Below are 23,310 nucleotides of genomic sequence, written 5' to 3' on the forward strand. Positions count from 1 at the left end.
TTTAAAAAAAGAGTTCATTTATTAATATTGTTTGTACATGGCAAACACTGTGAGAGCAGCAGAGAACCAGAAGTTGTGTGTCAGTGTCTGTGTTTGGCCGTGAGAATGTTTTATGTTCAGCAGCAGGGAGGAAGAGCAGGCCCTGTTTCTCCTTTTCTTTGTAACGCCTTAGTCACATGAACAGCTCTTCACTGGCGGCCAGTAGACTTGAACATTGCTCCAACTTGAAATTTTCTCCTCAGCAAAGGCAAAGAAAAATAGAATAACAAAAAAAAAAAAAAAACATCCTTCCCAGTGCCCACGCTTGCCAAATAGCAAGCAATACGATTTGTTGATTACATTTGGATGGTTCATTTCATAAAGGTAAAGCAGCCTCTCCTTCCATTTTGAGGCCTACCACACCTTTTCAGTCTCAGAGGGACAGACAAGCAGTAACTCCACTGTCCCCATGGGTAAACAGTTTAAAAGTGCTATAGGTTTTGCCCCACCCCCAACCACCTGTCCATTCCCCTTTGATAAAAAAAATGAAAGGAAAAAAACAAGTATTCTTCAATGCCTTTTCAGAGATCTCTTCACCAGTGAGACCAAACAAATGTGGCAATAGGTATTTAACTTTACAATATTGTTTATACAGGAATTAAAACTAATTCTTTTTTCTGTTTTTACAGTATATACAGTCCCACCCGTCCTCTCTCAGTCCATAGATAAAGACACAACAAATCAATACTATATAGATCCAGTTGTCCTCTGAAATGATACTGTATTACTTCCTCAGTTTAAATCCATGTGCCTTCAGCAGTAACCTCCTGCTTCTCCGTGTCCACAGTTCTCTTTTCTTATTTGAACATGTACAGTAGTGCTTTAACTTGTAAACTTTAAAGCCACACAGGAGGTTTCGTTTATTCTTCATCCGTGCAGACCTGAAACAGATGCGAGGTCGGGGATATAATGTGAATTCCATGGAAATATTCAATTACAACTTAGAAATGTTTAACCTTCCCACCATCTCACCTTAACAAATGGGTGGTCAAGCAGCATGCTAGCTGTCCAGCGTCGTTTGGGTTCACTCTCCAGACAGTGACCGAGGAAGTCCTTCCCTTCTGTGCTCAGCTTCTCGGGGATGGGAGGTTTGTGGCCCATGCCCACTTTGTACATGATCTGAAAGTTGTGCTCGTACTCATGCCAGGGCCTCTGCAGATAGAAACGTACGAATACGAGTTGCTTTTTTTACTTGTGGTTTTGAATTTTGTTAAGTGAGTTTCCTGAAGTGGTTTACAAAAAAAAAAAAAAAAGGTTAAATCATGCTTAACAAGCAATATGTTTTGCAGTTTGGGGACAAACATGTCATTAGCAACAGTAACCATGCTCCCTTCACTCTGGAAGTGGTTTTTGCACAAGTGGTCACAGCTCAGACTGAAACAGCACCCTATAGCTAAACACTAGAGCTGCCAAAGGGGGTCATTTTGACCCCCTTACGCAGTTTAAAAATTGTGTAACTTTTCCTAAAATAGGATTATTCATCAAATACTGAATTTTAGACTTTAGACTTAAAAAAATAAGAAATTATGACCTTTACCTCAAACCATGGATGCCGTAGAAAATAATGTAAAACCACTACTGCGGCATGCAGGTTTACAGACTGTTTACAGACATGATGTGCTGCCATAACATGAGCTACAGCTACATGTGATTGATAAATAAATATGGAGAGGACTGTAGTTAGATAAAAGATGAATAATTGCTGCCAGGCTGAGGATGGGATTTTGAGCCAGAGCAGAGCAGGTCAAAGCGGAGGAGTGTGTGACTCAACATGTGGAGAACCGGGCGAGTTGCTGGCTTTTCTGAACAGCGGGGGAACCGTAGCTGAGTCCACAGTGTGGAGAACAAATCTGAGCAAATAAAGAGTAAAATCCACAGAGCAGGGGAAAGGTGGAGCAGTGTGGAGGCTGCATGAGGTTGCATGTTTGGTGGCAGATGTGGTGGATGTGGACAAGATGATAAACTCTGATTTTTGTTTTTTTTTTACTTTTCATTTTTTCCACTGTAATAATGTATTTGTTTAGATGTGTTAGCTGTTGTGTTATATGTTATATGCTTTGTTTATTAGTTTATTCTAAGGTGTATTTTAACGTTGCAATCAATGATCTAAAACATTGATAAAACTAATAAAACCTCTAAAAATTGAAACGTAAAACACTCATTTTGTAAAATCGAAGCTAAAATTAGAAAAGTTAAAATTAGAAAACAACAGCAGTGGTGGTCACTGCCACCAGCATGGCTCAAAATGACCCCTGCGGGCAAGCTCAACATTAAATTTAATTTCCTTTCTATTGAAGTAGCTTACTAAAACTTGGAAAAATACCAGAGTGAAGCTTTGAATGTGCGAAAAGGAAAACCCTCTCTTTAGCTTGTTACCTTTCCAGTCACCATCTCAATAAGGACGCAGCCCAAACTCCAAATGTCTGCTGCCCGCCCGTGACCTTCTCCCTTCGCTCTGGTGATAACTTCAGGTGCCATGTATGCTGAAAGAATATCAACACATCTGATATTAATAGCAATAGTATGATATAATGCATAATAACAATGCAATAATGATTTTACAGAAATATTAATGCAGCACATGAAAATGTGAAAATTATGCAAAACTGTAAAAATCACACATTTCTACAGGAGACTGCGAAAAAACAAGAACTTTCTGTTATTTGATTGTTTATCTATTACTTTTTTACTTTGGTGTTGTATTGATGGTCATGGGGGAGGTCTTTATCAGAAGCAAAAGCTACAAAATGAATGAAAACAGTGCTCTTTCACATTTTTCAAAGCCGTCCAGTGAGCCAGACTGAAGTCTGTGGTGGGCCGATTATCATATTTTGACACTGCAGGTTTATTTATGTGTTACCTGCTGTTCCCAGAGTGCTGTTCACCTCTCCTGGCATTGTGTGAGTGTTGTTTCTCAACTTTACTGAGCAGCCAAAGTCACCCAGCTTAATCAGGCCTGATGATGTCAGAAAGATGTTGGCTCCTGATGGGGACGAAAACAAACAGGAGGATGAGGAAACGGTTGCTGATCAAATAAAGTAACAGTGAGATAGAATAAGTGCATGGCGCTGACCCTTAATATCCCGGTGGACAATGCCGTGTTCATGCAGGACGTTGATGGCTATAGTGATCTGTTTGCTGTAAAGCCTGATGACGTGCTCCTGCAGCCCCAGCCGGGATACCTCCTCCAGAGTGCCCTCGTCACAGTACTCCATGAAGATGTACATCTCCTCCTACAGGTGAGCACACAAGTATTAATACCACACCACTTCCACGTGCCACAGGTGGCTTCCTGAATTGATGCTTCTTACCCGGTGAAGCTCGACTCCGAAGTAGCGCACAAGATTCGGGTGTTTAATGCCTTCGAATATTTTCAGCTCGTCTGCAGTCTCCTTGATTGTTTTGTGATCGTTTGGTTGGAATCGGATCTTAGTGGAGGCAAAAAAAAAAAGAGAATGAGAAATGTCTGTTAACATCAACAGTCACTATGATCTGTTAATACTATTGAATTCCAACTAGATGAAGCGCATACCTCCTTCATAGCCATCAGCTCGCCGGTGTCAACATTGATACAGGTATACACCTTCCCATACTGGCCCTCACCTGTGATCAAGCACAAAGGCATCACATTTGTGTTTGCAAGAGTGTTAAACTGCATCATAATCAAAAACAGTCACACCAAAGTCGTACCTATCTTATTGCCCCTCTGCCACTTGAAGGTCACTTTCCTGAGCCCAACTTGCATGACGTTGTCGTACGACTTGGGTGTGTGGCACACCTGGCCGATGATGTTGCGTTGCTTCATCACGGCGTAGCGTTTCTCTTCGAATTTGCGAATGGAGAGACGGACGGCCTCCATGGGGCTTTGCCGCGCTGCTGTGTCTGAGAAAGGAGACAGGATTAATATTTAAACTCTGGAAACATTTCTGCTGTGATTTAGTTAATAGTAGTTCTGTGACTTGTAGCACCAGATTTTGGTACCTATCCCTAAATAATCTCACCCTTGGACTGGCTGATGAAGGTGCGGAGCTCCCAGCTTCTGCGTGAAGAACTGTTAGGGTCTCCCTTAGGATACGAAGGTTCTAAAGTAAGAAAGGAAAAGAAAAGAAGATTCAGACAAGGAAGGCTAATATGCAAAGCAGATCAAACACCATAGATCGCTGAAAGCTCCCACCTTCTCTGTCCTCTGTAGGGCTGGAGTGGCGGCTCAGAGACCTGAAATTCAACTCTGCTGCAACTGATGACAGCCGGTCATTCTCATGGAAACTGGATCCTCTGCAAAGACAAAGAAGAAACTGATGCAATGCTGTGATTCAATCAAAAACTACTTATTCAGATGGAGTGTTTCGGTCTGGCGCAAGTTAGTGCAATCTCATCTACCAAGAAGGAACTTTACTTTATAAGCTTTTTAACAGTACACTCTAGATACATTTTGCACTGAATGTTTTCTTTATCTTTAAATAAACGGAGGAAAATGTAACATTTTTTTCTAAAGGCATCTTAATTAAAGCTTTTTTCCCCAGACTTGTGTTCATAATGAAACTTAATACTGTAAATTACATGATTTAACAGATTACTACAAATTCAGAGGGAAAGAATCTGAATTCAGGAGATGTTGAAGATATAGATTAATTAGAGAGGGCCTTATGAAAGCCATTAACAGCTCAGCATTCATCAGTGGCATTCACACTTGAAGATAAGACCTTTAGTATGCATGCTCGGATTTCTGTACTAATGCACCAGGAATTCTAAAAGCAGTCAGTCACCAGCATCAAAGCAAGACAGATGTGGATAACACTAAAAAGCAGAATTCATAGCCAACTCCTTCAGTGAAGTAGTGTTCGTTTTCACACCATGCACAACAATCACAGCCTCTTCCCTTAATCAGTAGACCTGTGGAAGTCTTCTTTTTTTGGAGTTGTTGACATTTTTGCAGGACTACATTTTAGGAGGCTACATTTTAAATCTGTGTTTTTTATAGCCATGCAAATCACTGTGTATCAAGCCTCGAGACTAGAATAATTGTAATCTTACAGGCATGCTATGAATTAATTACACATACATTTAAGGTAAAATGGAAATGCCTTGTTATTTCATTTGATCTAAAGTCAAATAGCTTAAAAACGTAAGCAATTAAACTAAATCAAACAGACTGATCGTCTGCATCTGTGATGCCCTGATGTGGAGCCTGTGTGTGACTTTCATTGTACAACAGTCAATCGAATATTTCCCAAAATTTCCCAAATATTGTTGGTTTATATGCAATCAGAAGCTTAGAAGTGTTTCATTCTTTACGTTTTTTTAATTTACCGTTAAGGATATACACTGGCAGGACATCCCAGATTTGATAATTAGGTAAAATACTTTTTGGCTTTAAACTCTTCAGTACAGAACGAAATGTCCTGGATCTTGCAGTTAATAAATAACATGAAGCATTTCTTCCTCCATTTACAGAAGCCTTACAAAAACATTTCTGACAGCTTTTGGGTTTTTTCCCCCTTTTTTTGACCGAGCTGAACTCTGACAACAGTTTCTTCTTTGGGAGGGGGGCAAAGCTACCTGACGTCATTGGGGGTGCTGCCGGGTGCTTTGGTGTGGCTCTGTTCCCCCGGTCCCTGAGGGACAGGGCGAGGGCCGTTTGGGAACAGCTGGTTCCGGAGATCACAGGGGAGACTTCGAGAGCTGTGTGGTGAAAAAACAAACTGAGGAGCGCTGCCTTGGGAGGTAAGGTGGCTTGCATGGGATGTGTGAAGTTATATGTAGGTGTGTGACTGGGTGGCTGGTTCACGGACAGATATGCACACTCACTCTCACACACACAGAGCACACCATACACACACGCACAAACAAAGAAGCTCAAATGTTTCACAAGCTTAACTAGCCAGAAAAAACATTAGAAGGTAAAAAAGCAAAGCCATGCAGGACAGAGTTTAAACATTAAAAGAAAAAGTGTTGAAAAACTTAAAACTGCAGTCACCCACCTGAACCCTTCAGCGTTAGGGATGATCAGAGGGGGGTTTGGTGGATCACTATGGCAACGACCCACCAACTTTACAGGACGACTATTTCTGGGACCTGAAAAGAAAAACAACAAATGCTAAATTTATTCAATTGTCCAAACCCTCCCCCCAAAAAACAGATCATCACTGGGTTTAAATCATGGGAATGAGAAATTAGTTAGCAGTAACAAGATATCTAAGTCATGTTTTTATGACTCCAGTGCGAAAAAAGTTGGAACACTGTATTAAATTGCAATGATTTACTAATCTCATAAAGCCATATTTTATCCTCAATAAAACACAGAAAGAGGTTCACCAATCTGCAAAAGACTGTCTACAAATTACAGAGCAAAAATCTAAGTTAATGTATTGGAAGTAATTTAACTGATGATGTAATTTAATGTAAACTTTGAATATCTCATTATCTGCAGTTCATAATATCATCAAAGGATTCGAAGGACACAAAGAGCAAAGCTGAAAATCAACTGGATACCGGTAAACTTTGGGCCCTGAGGCCCAAAAACAGACATGATCCTGTCTGGCTGTGAACACAGTTTACTGTAGGAGTCACAAAAGCAGGTTAAAGCTCTAACATGCAAACATGAAGACGTGAACATCGACGTGTGATCTGGAGATGCTGTCGTCTTCTTTGGGCCAGAAATCTTTTTAAATGAATTGAAGCAACCGCATACTGGAGCTATTACAACAGCGTAGCTTTCTAAAAGAAGAATCTAGGTGCTGAACTGGCCTCCCTGCTGCCCGGACCTTTCTCCAGCATAAAGCATTTGGCACAGCATGAAACAAAAAAATATGACAAATAAGACCCAGGAGCAGCTAGAATCCAGACAGGACAATATCAGACAAGAATGGGACAACACGTCTCTCCCAAAAGTACAGAAACCGGTCTCCTGAGTTCAGACATTTATGGAGCATTTGTACAGGAAGAGAGGATGTTATGCCTGTCCCCACTTTTTTGATTCATGTTGCTGTCATCAAAGTCAGTTAATCAATTTCATCAAATTAGCTTTTTTTCTACGCTTGATTGTAAATAAAATCTGGGTTTATGAGAGGTTTTCTTTACATTTTACACAACATCCCAACTTTAATTGATGGTCTATAATCATATACCACTGTGCTGAACTACTTTACTCCATCAAAGACATAGATGTAGCAACATTTTGCTTTATTCTGGTACTAGTTTGCCAACTTCATATCAAATTTTCCAATAACATAACACCTTTTCCATAAAAACATTATTTGGTGGTAGAATTATTTTTCCATAAACACTTAACGTGCATTATGTAACAAGTAATGTCATAACAGGACTCCTCAGATTTTCATATTTTTACTCATTTACTTTAACCTCCTAGGACCTGGCGCCCACATATGTGGACATCACATTTTGGGTTATTTAGACCAAAATACTCAATTTTGCTCTACAAGGGCCTGATATCCACTTACGAGGACATTATGCAGCTACTGTTCTATCAAAATTTTAAATGAATATCCTCATATGTGGCTCTTATTTTTCCTAAAAACAAAAATTAGGTAAAAGAAAAAAAGAAATCTGGTAATTCTTTGTTTTTACATTCATCGGGTCCCAATATGCTCAAATATCAAAGAGAAATTAAAAATGCATGTAGTGGAAGAGTTCAGGACTTAGGAGGTTAAAGAAGTTAAAGTCAACTTCAAGACACACACACACTTTTTTAATATTCTATGTGAACTGAACTGTAATGTCATTGCTGCTGTGTCTGCTTTGTGTAGCAGTGCCCTCTCCATTGTAAACTTGCAGCGTATAACCTGAAATCAATCCTGATATGGAAGATGCTATCGTGGAAAAGCTTCTTACCAAAGTACAGGCCAGTAACAGGGCTATGGGGTTTTCCAATCACATGTCCAATACATTCATTCATCAAGGCTTGTAAGTTCTGAAGAAACACAACATAAATTTTCAGTTAGTATAAAAATATTGTATTCCAAGCATGCCTATTGTTTATGTCGTAGGAAACTATACTTACCAGGAAGTCATCCTCTGGTAATTCTGATATAAAGGCAGGCTCAATAGCTTGAAGAAAGTCAAAACCCTGAGTCGCCCACCTGTGGAAGCGAAACATTGTTAATCCGTGCATGCAAAAACAAACCACAACAGAATGTTTAGTTAATGATTTATGGGGGGGTGGTTTGGTTTTTTTAAGCATTTAAGACAGGAAGCACTAATATGACAACTGACTCATACCCAGAGTTAACCGGGACTGTTTTTGTTTGAGTATTTGTCACACTATTATTAGACACTATCCAAAATGTCATGCTTCTGTCAAATTCTTCACTGCATTAAGAGTGCAAGGTTGCCATAGTAACGAGTCATGGCTCAAAGGAAAAGCTCTTGACAAAGAGCTCATCTTTAATGAACATTGTGAGTTTTCCACAGTGAATAAATATGGCAGCAGCAGAATAAAAATCTTATAGCTTAATACTCAACCAGTAGGCCTGGCTTTAGCTACAAAAAGCATCCCTGAGTAGCATATTGCAAACCAGAAGACTACCAAGAAGAGCAGATACTCAGGAAGGAGCACAGTGAAAAATAAGTGTTCAGCTGATAGGAACATCTTACCTGGGTTTGGTGCCCCTGCCACTCTCACATTTGGTCAGGACATAGGTCATCCATTTGCGGGCAAAAGCTATGTAACGGTCCCCGATCCTCTGTCTGAACTCTCCTGACATCAGACGCACCACCTCCTTGTGATACTGGAAGCAAAAAAAGAGACTGATAAGATGCTAAACAACTGTGCAAAAGTCCTGAGTCATTCCTTCATTTCTTTGTATTTTGCTTCTAGGGAGCCAGACTACATTACAGTTACATTACAGTGGTTCTCCTGGCTTTTTGAAGGTCTTTCAAAGTTTTTCTTTGGGCCCTGGCTCATTTTTTCATCCATTTTCAGTCCAGTCTTTATGCCTGACCGTTTTCAGAGGAAATTTGTTTTGTTATATTTATAAAATAAGTCATAAAAAACTGAAAGATTATCAAAGTACAGTCAAGTTGATTGAGAATGGAACAAAGGCAGCCAACATCCAAAGAATGCCCTTCAAAAAGCCTGAAAAACTATTCCTATGCCTTACATTAGGGGTGGGCGATATAAACGATATACGATAGAAACGATATAAATTTGGCCAACGTTAGGGATTTTGACTATACCGCTCTATCGCGATAGCGCATGTTGATGATGTCATCAAGCTGCACCTGTTTTGGTCGAAAGCATTGCAGCGGCTACAACCATTATCATCTGCAAATTATGCCGGGCGACAGTCATAGCAAAGAGATGAAGCACTTTTGAAATATGGGGAAAGCCAAGAACTGTGCTTCCTCCACTTCCATAACATTGATTCAATAATGTTGAATTCTCTCGCAGCTGTTCTGTTCCCATGTTGTTGCAGTATATTAATAACTAACCTTGTATTGTGGATGAAAAATCTCAGTTGTTCTCCTGACTGAACTTTGGCCCGTGTATAGCATCCTGCTATGCGATTGCATTTGTCCCTGACTACCAGAATCCCTCACGTTAACTTTTATCGAGTGGAAGAAAAGTTGGCGTTCATCCTCCAGCTTCACTGTGCTAATGTTGTGCTAACATAGCTGTGTCGCTAGCAATCATGTAGCACAACATTATATACCAGGTAGTCCAACTTCAGTAACCCCTCAAACGCCACTGCTGTTTAGTTTTCTGTCTTCATTTATGTCAGAAGTGGTAGCAGAGCTGTACGCTTTAATTCGTTTCAAAAATCTCAGTCAGAACATGGTATGAAATGTTTAGGTGTAAACTAGCGAGCTAACTTCCTGTTAACTTCTAACGCCGTTAAATTTAATAACTTCTGTTTTCATGGATGCCTGGATGTTAAACTTAATACCAGCCCTACCTTACATGCTGGATTTCCATGTATGTTTCAATAAATCACTGCTTCTGCTCAAAGCCTTTGCACAGTACTGTATGTAGCTGTACTTCTCAGTTTGAGTGCATTTATGTACTTAAAATAGCAAGCGTGCAGCAACAGGAATTGAGACACAGCATCTGCCCACACTTTTCCAGTCTTTTACCTCGAAGGCAAAGTTGTAGCCTTGTGTCATCGCCTCCCTGTAGTAATGATTCAGAGTGGCTGACTCGGACTCGTCGATCTCGGCCTTAAACTCTGTGGTAAACATGTTATCTACGCAGTCAATGGCATCCCTTATCTTAATGCATAGCTGCAGTGCCTCATTCTGTGAAAGGAGAGAGAAACACGAGAAAAGAAAGAGACATGTTTAAAACCTTTTTCATAAAAATTATTATTAATGCATGTATTTATTATCAAGTGCAGCCACGTGAGATTTTTATTTTGAAAGTAACAGATAAAGTTGCTGAAAGTTTAGTGGCTTCCATTTAGGAAGCACTTCTAAAATATGACCTGAAAATGATTCTGTTTCTTCTTTTTATCTAATGTTAATAGGGCAGAAATTCAGGGTAGCTGATAGCAGTTGCTATAAAAACTGATTTGAAAGTAGGACACCGACATGCACCTGTCTGCACAACAACACAGAATAAACCATGGGTTAGATGTCAAGCATGTGGTTATATAAGCACCTTGAGCTCTTCCAGAGCGCCTGCGATGAGGGGCTGACTCGATGTTTGCTCTCGGTTAGGAGTAAGCACATCCTCCATGGACTGCTGAAAAACCTTTCTCTGAACCACCAGGTGAGCTGACTGCATCACTATCAACAGCATGTTCTCTACCTGAAAGCATATCGAACCATTGTGAGACACATAAACGTCAGGTACAAACAGGCAGACGCACACACTTGCACACAGACTGAATTTAGAAATGCCACAAACCTTCATGGCCCTTAAAGTGTCAACAGTTTCCATCTGTGGGACCAGCTTGAGAAGCTGTCCATCCCACTGAGCCCAGTCAGAATCAGTGGTGGAATCCCCAGCTTTGTGTTTGCTCATGAGCAGGTAGGCCTCGTCCTCAGCGATTTCATCTGGCTCTTTAGAACAGTCTTTGCCAGCTGCAGCATTAAGAAGCTGCAGGATGACGGGTCGCTGATTCATCAAGCCACAGGGGACAAAAACCTGAAGCTCTTCCAAGCCCGGAATCTGAACCTGGGGGGGGGGGGGGGGGGTGTTAAACAGTTACATAAATAACCCCAGGGCAGAAGGAAGATCAGAAACTGGCAAAATAAAATATAATAAAAGCAAAACAAAATAAACACCTTGACATAGTTTCTTTTCTTCAGTGCCTCGAGGAGACAAGTAACACCGTTAGTGATAGTGAAATCTGCAGCAACCTCCAAGTCCTGCAGAGAAGGGTGCACACAAACTACGTGTCAAAACACAATCCCGGTGCTTCGGCAAACAGAGAAAACAGGGTGACAGACAAACTGCAAAGCCAGTACTGTTGCATCTTCTTTTTTTCTTTTTAAGTCAAGGAAGTGAATAGTCTTTCCTATGTCAGTTTCTCACCTTACGAAGCATTTTGGCAAAGCCCAGGGCCTTAGATGCTCGCTCCCTGGCCTCGTGGAACAGCTCTTTAAGAGACCGACTAGTCTCAACAACGGACCGCCTGCAAAAATTAAAAGCTTCAGAGTTTAAAATCAAAATGCAGTGGGACAAAAACATCAATAAAAACTTGATGAAATCTTGAAATCATCCTCACCTGATCTCATCTGAGGCGGTGCTGTCATCCGCACTTTCCCAGAATTCATTATCACTCTTTTTCAGACCAGCATCAAGGAACTCTCCAGTGGATTTGAGCAGCATCCCAGCAATGTCACTGCAGAGAGCGGAACACTGCTCAGTTTTATATAAATGATTAATAAACTTCTGCAAGCAGGCGCCGTGACTAAAACAAGAATGCGGTCACTCGGTTTTAAAAATGGCACATTTCTGACCGACTGCGGGTTCACTCACCAAAAAAGCTTCCCAGACTGGGCCTCTCCTCCACGGATGTAAGGAGTGATGACCTTGGTGAAGTGCCACTCCTCTTCCAACAGGTTCTTCAAGCTATGAGAGGCCTGAGGCAGCTGCTGCAACATCTGGATCCAGCTGTGCATGTAGTCAAAGTAAACCTGCACAAAAAGCAGCACACGGTGAATAATCACCAACTACAGTTTGAAAATAGAGGCGGGAGAATGGCTGGGAAACTTACCACCAACATCTTGTGAAGATCTTCTTCAAATTCATCAATATTGGCGTTTATTTGCAAGCCCTGAGCGTCAGTCACCACACCATGCAGCATGAACTGATAATACTGCTTCATCAGAAGACCTCCTTTAAGGACCTCTTTACACTCGCGCACCAACTGCAGAGCACAAGCAAACGCATGTAAGAACACTTGTGTACAACAAATGTTAAGGCTAATTGTTCACCAAAAGTTTAAACTGCATGTTTGCAGGCATCACAGGACTGTTGAGAAGTTATAAACTAAAACTGAGGAGAAAAAAGCAAGGACTTGGACAGCTGCTTGCCTGTTTGATACTGAGCAGCGAGGGCTCTCCAGCGGGCCTCTGTTCAAGTCGCAGTTTAAGGCATTCATGAATGACGTTGAGGAGGACTCTACACAGTACGAGGAACGCTGGCCGGAAGGATGGAAGATCCATGTCCAGCAGATCTGCCCAGGACACCTGGTCCGCTCCGAGCTCAGGGTCAGCAGGACCGCTGAACTGACCGTGTCGTGACAGCTCAGGCAGGTAATCGCTGTACAGCATTGGGTCTGGAAAGTCTGCAAACTACAAGTGGAAGAGGAGTGTGAACTTAATTAAGAAAGTCTCGGAGGAAGGGGACTTCTTGTAAGCTTCTACCTGTAAGAACTTCTCGAAATGAGGTTTCCTCAAGTGACTAATTAAATTATATTAACATACAAACAATATAACAAGTTGCTACACTGCTTCTGTGGACAAAAATGCTATTCAGCTGTTTAGAACTAATTTACTGTATCATTGCTTTAACTGGGGAAAAAAACACACACACTGAATTCTACTTTTGTCTGCTCTGTTATTCACAATGGGTTGCAACAGCAGGCAGCTCTGCATGTTTGATTTTTTTCTCACTGATGGAAACCCTAAAAGGAATTGTTTCTCCGGTGGGGTCAAATCAGGGATCTTTTGCTAGTGCAAAGCTCTATACTACGTACCCATTTGTCTTGATGCATGCTTAATCATCCTCGCAAGGAAATCCCAGAAAGTTGATTCTGTTTATCTGAATGTTACATTTTTAGTGGGAGAAACTTCACTGTTTCTCAGCTGAATGACAAAATATTTCACCCACTGAACAGAATCAACTTTCTGGGTATAGATCCGCTTAGAAAAACCACACATACTTAATAACAAATACATTTTTGCATGAATTATGAGGCCACTCAGTTGTCACGTTGCAATTCAGTTCTAGAGTGCAATGAATTAAACTTTGATTCCTTGAAATTAATTCTTGTAAATAATTGATTAAAAACAAAATTTTCATTTCCTAGTGTTTCCTTTTTTTCTACAAAGAATGTTGTTACTGAAAAATGCATTTGATTATCTTGTTTCACTGTTTACAATAAATTACGATTGAACAGATGTTTGGGAAACAGTCTGTTACAATCCACAGCATGCAAACAATGCGTAATATATACCATTATATTAATTGGCAGAACCTCAAAGTATTTTACTTTAAATAAATTAAACAAAGGAAATAATTAGCCTTTCATCAGCATCTGAAAAAAAGTTGGCAAGCAGATGTGCAGCTAACCACATCTCACAGACTACATTCCTTAAGGGCAGCGCAAACATAACCCCCCTACTTAAAACTCTATACATATGCTAACGACGTGCCAGGTAATGCAGATAAGACAAGTCAGCCCAATTGTTTATGACTTGGCGTGAGCAGGGGGTTTTACCTGGGCCGACTTGTGAACCCCTTTTGAGTATTTGGTGCTTACAAGCCATTACTGTTCTCAATGACAACTTAAACTACCAATCCAATTTTAGAAATCAATGTATCAGTATCTATCAGTAGAATAATACTGATAAATCTTTTATATCTTTTTAATCTTTTCTTCTTTTATATTAAAGATTCAAATGACCAAAACAGTCACAGCAGCTTAATTAACCAATTATATTTAACATACAATGACGATCACACTTCAAATAATTCTGTTGCAGAGCTTGTGGTAAAATTAATTTGGCTTTAATTTGTTTAATCATTTCTATAACTTGGTTCTATTTTTATTTTGTTTATAAATATTTTGTAAACAAGAAAAAGCTCGATCTGTAAAAAAACAAAAAAAACAAAACAAAACATCATATGGCTGTTAATTGATTTATAGAAAAGTAACTAAGTCATTAACCAGCAGGGCCTGGATATATGACACACCCAGATGTAGCTTTACTAATGTGACTCCTTTTTATTACCAGATTTCTTAGAATAACAGCCTCACCTCTAGTGCAAGAGTGTGGCGGAGCAGTGCTGCTCTGGACCTCTGAAGAGAGCGATCCATCAGTTTGTGCAGTCTGAGGATCAGTTTACGTAGTCCCATCTGTTTTAGAGCTTTATCCACAAATGGTCTGTAGATGGATGTTGGGCAGAACACCCCTCCTCCCACGGATGCTTCTGCATTTCCTGAAGTAGCATTTGGAAGAAATTCATCTTCGGACAACAAACGGGCAAATTTAGGAGTCAGGGTGGGAGACAACTCTCCCTCTGTGACAGGACTCGCTTCTCCATTGTCCTCGCCATATCTGTCCTCGACGTCACTTTCTGTGGTAAAAGTGGTTATCGAGTCGTTCTCGTCGTCGTCGTCATTCTCTTCATCTTCGTTTCCGCGAGAACAGCGAGGTGAAGGGATCTCAAAGACGGGCCACCCGATACGGGATAAGTCATGGATGCCCAACACTGTGGCCATAACGCGCAGCTTCTGGTTTAGGTCTTGGGTGATATTGAGCCACAGACAGAGCGCCTGCACCCTGCCTTGAAAGTCTCGTGCTGCATACTTTTCGTAGTCCCTTTGTAAGGCCTGCAAAGAGGGGTACAAAGCTTCCACAGACTCCAGCAGTTCCATAACTCGCTTGACCTGCTCAAATGCCAGCCGCTGACGTTGAAGATGCTCCCTGCAATCAGCGCCAGAGCCAAGAGGCTCTGCTGCATTCATTGTTGATGAGGGGCAGGCCCTAAAGCCCCAGGGATCTACTCCACAGTGGTTGCTCTCTGCTACAGTAAGCTCCCTCTTCTCTTCACAAACTAGATCAGGGACTCTCTGATAGTCCCCCTGAATTGCTTGAGACTCTGAACACTGAGCCCCTATCAGGCTGTCATAGTTGACTTTAAAGTGCAGAACCTCGTTAATGATGTCAGGGATAGCTTGGCGGGCAGTGAAAAGGAAAAGGTCTTGGTCACCGGTGGAACGCCGTGCGTGCCATGCCTGCAGCTCCAGCCAAATAACCTCATTATTGTGACCCAAGTAAGGCATGTTCTCCAGGCCTCTCTGCTCCTTCTCTTTCCTCTTGGAGGACATAGATGTGAGCTTGAGCAGCAGCCGCAGAGTTTCAAAGAATTTGAGGCGATCAGCAGGACAATCTGTCCTTGAGGTCTGCCGGTGGGTGCGGGACATATGGGGCATAGACACAGGAAGACTGCGACTGCAGCCCAAACTCAAGTAATGTTTTCTGGTTTCCATGAGGGGCTTTGAGAGGGGATCCAGCATAAATGAGCCTTCAAATGTCTTCTTGTGGTCTCTCTCTGTGGAGCGCTGTGCAGACCTCAGCTTCTTGCCCTGTTTGTAGCTGTGCTCCTTAGATGTCTCCACTGCCTTGGGACTGTCCTTCAGGGCAGATGAGCTGGCGTCAGCTGGGAAAAGAAACAGACTTCCAGTCAGAACACTGTGTGTAAAACCTGCATGTAATGTGGGGTTTCTAAGTACACATTTATCTGTAAAATCGATTTACTAACTTACATTTGTTTGAAGACCCCCCAGCGCTCCTCCCCTGACTGTTCCTCAGGTGTTTGCTAGACATGTGTTTCACCTGACGGGCGTTATATGGAGGTGATGTCCCATACAGAGCTTCCTCTTCCTCACTGGGAGAGTCACAGGATTCAGCCACTTCTTGGCTCCGTAGGGATGCATCTTCCACTGGCTTGGCCTGCCTGTCAGGCATGAATGACAACAGAAAAGACAACCCATTGGTCTGAGCAAGATCTGCATATTTAAATTAGACTGGCCTATATGCATAAGAACTGTTACCTGGAACAGAAACTAGATTTGGAGACACAACGACTTGGCATTATGAAACCATTTCATTCATATCACAAGCACGACCTAAGAAATGTGTGCACAAGGTCAAATAGTGCTCGTCTGTTTGCACCAATAACAGACTGTGCAGCAAATCCTGAATGCCACAGGAGACAGGCTGCTAAACTGCAGCTAGACTGAACGTCTGCTGCTACCCACAGCAGTGTGACGACTTGTCTGCCCTGGAGGGGGGAATCTCTCTGGCTGCAATAGTCTGTGCATGACCACAGGCATCCAGGTGCAGGATATCAAACTGTTTCTGTGTGTCTTGGTAAACATATAGCTTGACCAAAAAGGGAGTTATAGTAACCCATCATTAAATCTGTCTAAGTCATACTGCACAGTTGCATGCAAATATGGTTCTTATGCAAAACAGCATAACACCCCCAGGAGATTCCAGTAAATCTTGAGGAAACAATAAATATTGGATACCACAGGCGCTTACCAGAATTCTGAAAGGCTGTAGCAGCTAATTCTGCAGAAAGGAAAGATTACAAACACTCGAAACACTTCCTTGTGGGAAAAAAGGGGAAAAGGGGAGGGGTAGTAATGTGGAAGAGCACCACGCCTTTCCAGATTACAATGTCAAAGCTCTGTGCCCTAAGGCCTTTCTGAGAGGTTTTTTTTAATAGGATTAGAGAGAAAGGTTACAAGGGCTGACCCAGCCAAAATAAAACAATGGGGAAGAAGGGGAGGCAAATGAAAACGGGTGACATCTATTATATTTATGCAAGTCACCATGTGTGCCTCTGCTGATCATCTGACTCAAAGGCATTCCCCTACACGTGCCTGTTAGCCTGTGTGCTGGCAGCTTCAAACCGGGGGATGGGTGTGTCGCTGTCACCTGGGGAGTGTGAGTGGACGGGGCTGCAGTTCTTTCACCCATCTGCCCCCCCCCCCCCGGCAGAATGCCTATGTGACTCTCCACACATACACATGCAGAGAGAGAGAGTGTGTGGGAGCAGCTGTGGAGCTACATGCAGGCAGACACAGGTCAGAACACCTGCTGAAAATGCTGCATGTGCAAGATTAGCTGCAATCACGAATACCTGTTCTCACAAAACAACCGTCATTCTCAGGGTCACTGCAAAGTGAACAGCAAGTTTCTGTTCATGGAAAATGTCTCGAATTATTTAAGCACTTAGAAGCTCCCATCTTGTGAAACAGCCTATAAACTCAGATGTTAACTTGTTGGACCTACCGACTTGAATGCTTTAGATATGTTCTCGTAACTTCACTGGAAATAAGCCCTTTTGTTTTAAAATATTTGAAATTTTTTGTCAATACCTCTAACAACCAACAAATTTGGGGGCAGGGATAGCTCAGTAGGTAAAGTGGTCGCCCCATGATCGGAAGGTCGGCGGTTCGAATCCACTTAACGGCTACCCTGAGGTACCCCTGAGCAAGGTACCGTCCCTACACACTGCTCCCCGGGCGCCTGCTTAGTGGGCTGCCCACTGCTTCACTGAGTGAATGGGTCAAATGCAGAGAAAAACAAGTAATTTCCCCATGGGGATCAATAAAGTATCCATTATTATTATTATTATTATTATTATCATTATTATTATTATTTCCCACGTGTGGGACTAATAAAGGTTATCTTATCTTATCTTATCTTAATCTCCGTGACAGCACAACCAGTTTACCCAGAACAGTCACAGAACAAATCGCAGATCAACCCTTAAATGAAAGCACACTGACTTCATTATGAATGTACTCTATGAGTGTACTGTGAGGGAACTTGTTCTGCAAGAGACGGACAAAACGCCGTGCAGTACTTTCCAGTGTGCATGCACAGTAGGCAACTGTGTTCCTTACAATAAAGGCATTAATCACAACAACAGACAAATGAGTTTGGTTTTTGTTATGCGATAATTGAGACAGGTATCAGGAAGCTGCAAGAAGAAAGCAGATTTACAAAAACTGCTGAACGCTGAAATACACACCGTACTCCTGCATTAGTACGAGAACGCATTTAAAAACCTGTTATGCTTCAAAAACTCCTACGGCATGTGCGTGCGTGCGTGCGTGTGTCACAAGTGATCACATTGTGTGCGCATTTATAAACATTCGAAAGCCTGGATGTGTGTGTGTGTCCATGTGAGAAAAAGGACAGAAATAGTACATACATGTGAGCGAGGGAATGAGACCAAGTTTTAAAAACGTACTCCTCTACGCAGAACATTGTGATTCAATCATTCAGGAATGAGAGCGGAACCAATGACGCCACTGGGGCCGGTTGTTTGTTAGGTTGCCATGACACGCTTCGAGCACAGGCTGTGCCGTTGCAGGAAGGGATACGCAAATTTGTCTTGTGAATTTCTTAACCTACTTACAGGCTACACAAAGTTACCAGCATGTGTGTCCTGCAGTTAACCATAGCAGCACTGTGGTCTTCAAGCTGTCCCTGCCTGGCTGCTGATAGTGAATAATCACTGCAGATGGTGTCTGGCTGCTCTCAATGGCTCATCTGATGGCTCATTGGGGCTCCCATAAAGGCCAGTGGAATGCTAAAGCCCCAGGCAGAACACTAAGTGAATAATAAACGGCACAAAAATCGAGAGTCTTTTCTGTATAGCGACTGAAGCAGAGATACCAAGGGCTGCCAGAGTCGCGGGGGGGCTGACCTTTGACACAAACCATCCACACTATTGTACCAGCAAGGGGCTCTCTATTGTATAACGCTGACACGTGGCCCGTGAGGCCCACGGCTGAATACCACACAGCTGGTTAGTGAGCACACTTGCTCACAATGCCCAAACTAAAGGGGACTTTTGTTTTTGTTTTTTTTCCACAGAAAGGAAAAGGAGGAGAAGGTGGTCGGGTTTTTGTAAGAGCACACTTTGCTTTAATTAGGTCATGCTGCCATAACTGATGCCTAACTGGTAGGCTAAATACAGTTTTGAATTACCCCCCCCCCCCCACTGTAAAAAGCATGCATCTGCGGGGTACTAATTTCAAACCATCGTTCACTGCTGAGCGCGTAAGATTAAAAAGCAATTGGTGGGCTCCGTGGAAATGCAGCACACGTGTGTGCAACATTAAGCATTCCTGACGTGCTGTTAACGCCTGATAAACTGGCAGAGCTGAAGCAGCAATCAGTTTTTGCATCGTAAGCTGACAGAATTCAGAAACAATGAACAAGATGTACTTCACCACACCCTTTGCTGGAACAGCGTGACCTCCCAACTTCTCCTGCATGCACTAACTATGCAAAGCACACTGTTAATGCACAGCTAAGAAGTTTGATTTTGTCACTAAACGCACTCTGATTCATAGCTCCAGAAAAAAAAGTGAACTTATTTCTAAAACACTGCTTTGATTAATATCTGGACTTGTACTTTGCTCACCACAGGGAACAGTCTTGGTCTAAGAAAAGACTGCACCAGCGGCAGCTAAAGCAGACGCTGTTTGCACACTGTCGGCTGGAGCGCGAGTTAAATGCTAAATGGTGTAATGACATGTTTTTCACCTTATGACGCATGCATTATAAATGCGGTGAAAGCAGCAGTCTGCTCCACCTTTGAAACGTAATCTGAAACTGCAGAGAGAAATAAGCAACACCTCTTTTAGTTTCAAACTTGCACCCTGTTCTGCAGCTGTGCACATTATAAAGCATGTATTCAAAATAGACAAACATGGTATTCAGCGGTGCTTAATCATTTTTATTACACGGTCGCTCTCCTGCATTAGCAACATCAGTTGCCACAGTTCAGCAGTTACAAAAGTGCTATTGTTTAAAAGGAAATGACAGATGAGAGTGGCAGCCTGTGAGAGTGTTAGTTTCTTTCTCTAAAGCAGGTGTGGGCAAAGACAGGATGCAGATAGGAAATGCTAGAGGATGATCCATCTGTATTCTACAGCCTGTGCTCCTGGCAAAAGCGAAGCATTAATGAGTTCTGCCCAATGTGCGCCTACGGGGCTCCAGGCAGCTATCTACTGCACATAGCACACCACATCCTGAAATCTCTGGAATGCTTGTGAGCCACAGTGTCTTCAGACTGACTTTGAGAACGAGACATTATTGACAAAGGACCTCTGTACTTGCAAAGATAGGGATAGCCTTCAACTGCAGAGCGAGCACATAACTGATGTTTCTTAAAATAGTTGTTGGTGCGAAACAATCTTATATAAGCTCAAAGAGGTAGATAGCCGAGAAGACTAAAAGCAAACTTATTTGTTGTTGTCTTTTCAGTCTGCAGTTTAAATGTATATGCAGAGCCATGCATCATGGAGCACGCTAGACGCTGAACTAATGTCGCTTCTGTGCAAACCTTGCAGCCTGGAACATGTAAACTCTGCTGTTTACAAGTTTTGCTGGCAGTTCATAGTAGTCCCATTACTATAGAAACAGCAGGAAAGCAACCCCTGCAGGAGAGACAGATTTAGACTCACTTAAAACATTTGTTAACTAGTAAAACACCGCTGAGCGTTTGCGTGAGCTCCCATAGAGCAACGGTTACCTTTTCATCTGCTGGTGCACAAACTAAACGTGGTCTAATAAGCATGTAAGTAAAATCAACATAACCAACATACTCTCAGCAATAATGTGGCCACTGGCTCATCAATTTTCTTCATGCAGTCATGTCGGACAGCAATATACTAACTCAGGGCCAATGTTGCACAATCACGCGAGCTGTTTGTGTATCCACTTCGACTGAGTGACCACAAAAGCGCAAGGTAATAACAAGTGGCTGCTACGCAATCATTACCGAAATAGCCACCAAAAAGGAAAAGACTGGCTATTTACTCAAAAAATGTGATTATGGCAGATGACAAGAGCTGATCCAACATGAAAAATGCTTCTCGCTCTGCCCCCCCCTCCCAAAAAACTGCATGAGAGAAGGAGGAGGAGGAGGAGGAGGAGAGGGGAAGACACAACAGCAGATTCCTGAGGGTCTGTCGCCAGCGGTCAGGGGCAAACACTGCGGCATTTCGATTACCAGATGCGCCCATATCGAAATCTCCTGAGACTCTGGTTAAAACGCGGTCTTCTGCGCGATTGCACAAAATATATCGCGCACTAACTTTGCACTTGAGTGCATACAGTACGCCCAAACATCCGCAGCGCGGCACGTTTGCGACATGTTATCAACCACACTCTTATTCCTGCAGTAATAGTGAGCCAACATGAAATGCACCAAGTCTGAAAGCGCAGATTCAACGTCCAGCACCGGCGCCGAATGTACCCACGGAGTTAACAATAACAGTGAAGCAACATGCTAGCTACTGTAGCGAAGTTTTTGCTTTTCTGTTACTGGAAGGGAAATGCACAGCTCGGCGAGACAAAATAATAAAAAAATATATATTCAAGTCCCCATTTAGAGCCCTGCAGTGCAAAACTAACGCAGTTTCAGCCTCCTCAGTTTCTGTCAACAAACTTGCGCCTGAACAATAAACTGACTAGCGGCGGCTAATGTGGATGTTAGCTAGCTGGGACTGTTGCACTGTTATAGCGGTTGGTAATTGTTAATAACGCTACCTCAGTATTTGGTGAGCATTTTTGGCTCTCTCACGGCCAACCGAGCACTGCTTGGGAATAAATTATATGCAGCAAGCTCCCCCGGAAAGTGTTTCTCCAAAAAGTTTACAACTAGTGTTCTGCAAATGCATTAACTGCACGGGTATCACTATTTGACAGGAAGTCGATTTCTGCTGGATGCGCAAGCGCTCCGACTGCAGTGTCATGGCTAGCTCACTATTCGGCAACTGCGAAATCCTGGCGATAAAGTGTCTGTTCAACGAAATCGCTTACCTGCTGGGCTTGTTCCGATCCGGCGGCTCCATAACAAAGCGGTGGCTCCTTATTTCAAGCTGTGCATGGGCTATACCATGTCTTAGCTATATCAAACACACTTTGCACCGCTAAATCTCTGCAAAGGAGGTGGATTTTGTCTCTTTACAGCACTTTTTATCCGCCGGTACAGTCGACTCTCGCTTGTGCGTATGCTGTCGCCATCTTTCCACCGTTCATTGAAGGAGGAGTGCCACAGCCTTGCAGCGCTACGGCAACTCGGAGGGATCATCTTCGGCCATCAGTGCAGGGTCGGAGTGCTCGTTTTTATCCTCAGAGAGCAATCGCAGTTGTCGCACTTACAACAGTCATCACATTGTCACCACTTGACTGATATGATGAATTACACTCGAAACCACTTGTTATACAGAGCTGTGAAAAAAAGTGTTCATTGCGTGAAAAGACTGGTTGCGTTTGGTTATTTTTAATTAAAAGTTCACGAGTGGGTGTGTTTGCGACAGGATAGAGAAAAAAATAAATAAATGAATTATTATTAATAAATTTCATCTTCATTGTCATGGATCCTGTGTAAAATCTGGTGAACATTCATATGTAATTTGTGGACTAATGCGAGAATTTACCTAAATAAAGACAATATAAAAATACATGGCTTCCTTTCTTTATCCTTTGTAGAATGTATAAAATGTAATGTACTAATGTATGAATCACAACACTGAGAATGACTGGATCAGTACCATAGGTTCTTTCTCTTTAAGCAGGAAAGTGAACTGCTGACATTACTGCTGAGATAAACAGCCCTCCCATTTTCCAGAGAAGACTGCAGTGATTACTTCTCTGTGTGTGTGTGTGTGTGTGTGTGTGTGTGTGTGTGTGTGTGTGTGTGTGTGTGTGTGTTCATGTGGAGACGCTTCACTTTTGCTCTGTAAAAACTTTTAATTTTTTAACATTGATATTTTTAAAAGTAGGAATAAGAATAAGCCCAAGTCAAATCAAGTGCCTTTTGAATTAAGGAATGGCACAGGGAAACACGTTTTAAGGCAAGATAACAATCAGATTAGTCCTCATTAAAGAAGAAAATGGGCACAGTTTCATGAATGAAGTGTTAGTCTCCTTCTTCAGTGATTATTAACTTCATCTGTAACCAGATAAGGGGACTAGGCCATCTTCGTGGCTACCAAGGTCTCCATAATCATGTTGTGTAATGAAAACAAAAGTTGTTTT

General features: G+C 42.2%; 1 protein-coding gene and 1 long non-coding RNA gene across 3 annotated transcripts; one reads left to right on the forward strand and one right to left on the reverse strand.

Moving 5' to 3' along the window:
- map3k4 (mitogen-activated protein kinase kinase kinase 4) lies at nt 1-22,725 on the reverse strand. Of its 2 annotated transcripts, XM_026190091.2 has the most exons (27): nt 22,090-22,725; nt 15,999-16,189; nt 14,487-15,892; nt 12,538-12,798; nt 12,219-12,371; nt 11,981-12,138; nt 11,727-11,843; nt 11,534-11,633; nt 11,284-11,367; nt 10,904-11,173; nt 10,655-10,804; nt 10,132-10,293; nt 8,653-8,786; nt 8,060-8,138; nt 7,891-7,969; nt 6,021-6,114; nt 5,599-5,721; nt 4,214-4,314; nt 4,041-4,121; nt 3,730-3,921; nt 3,572-3,642; nt 3,351-3,467; nt 3,113-3,272; nt 2,900-3,022; nt 2,416-2,522; nt 1,012-1,191; nt 1-920 (listed from the first exon to the last, which is right to left on the reverse strand). In XM_026190091.2, the coding sequence occupies exons 1-27, from the start codon at nt 22,119-22,121 to the stop codon at nt 900-902; spliced, it is 4,746 nt and encodes a 1,581-aa protein (XP_026045876.1). In that variant the 5' UTR covers nt 22,122-22,725; the 3' UTR covers nt 1-899. The 2 variants fall into 2 exon arrangements, with proteins under 2 accessions (XP_026045876.1, XP_026045877.1); XM_026190092.2 differs by lacking the exon at nt 5,599-5,721.
- On the forward strand, nt 5,632-7,105 carry LOC145419618 (uncharacterized). Its single transcript, XR_013900920.1, has 2 exons — nt 5,632-5,763; nt 6,470-7,105. It is a non-coding gene; the product is annotated as an uncharacterized LOC145419618 (long non-coding RNA).
- Nucleotides 22,726-23,310: the final 585 nt, after the last annotated feature.

The sequence above is a fragment of the Astatotilapia calliptera genome, chromosome 13 (genome assembly GCF_964374335.1).
Source record: "Astatotilapia calliptera chromosome 13, fAstCal68.1, whole genome shotgun sequence".
NCBI lineage: Eukaryota > Metazoa > Chordata > Actinopteri > Cichliformes > Cichlidae > Astatotilapia > Astatotilapia calliptera.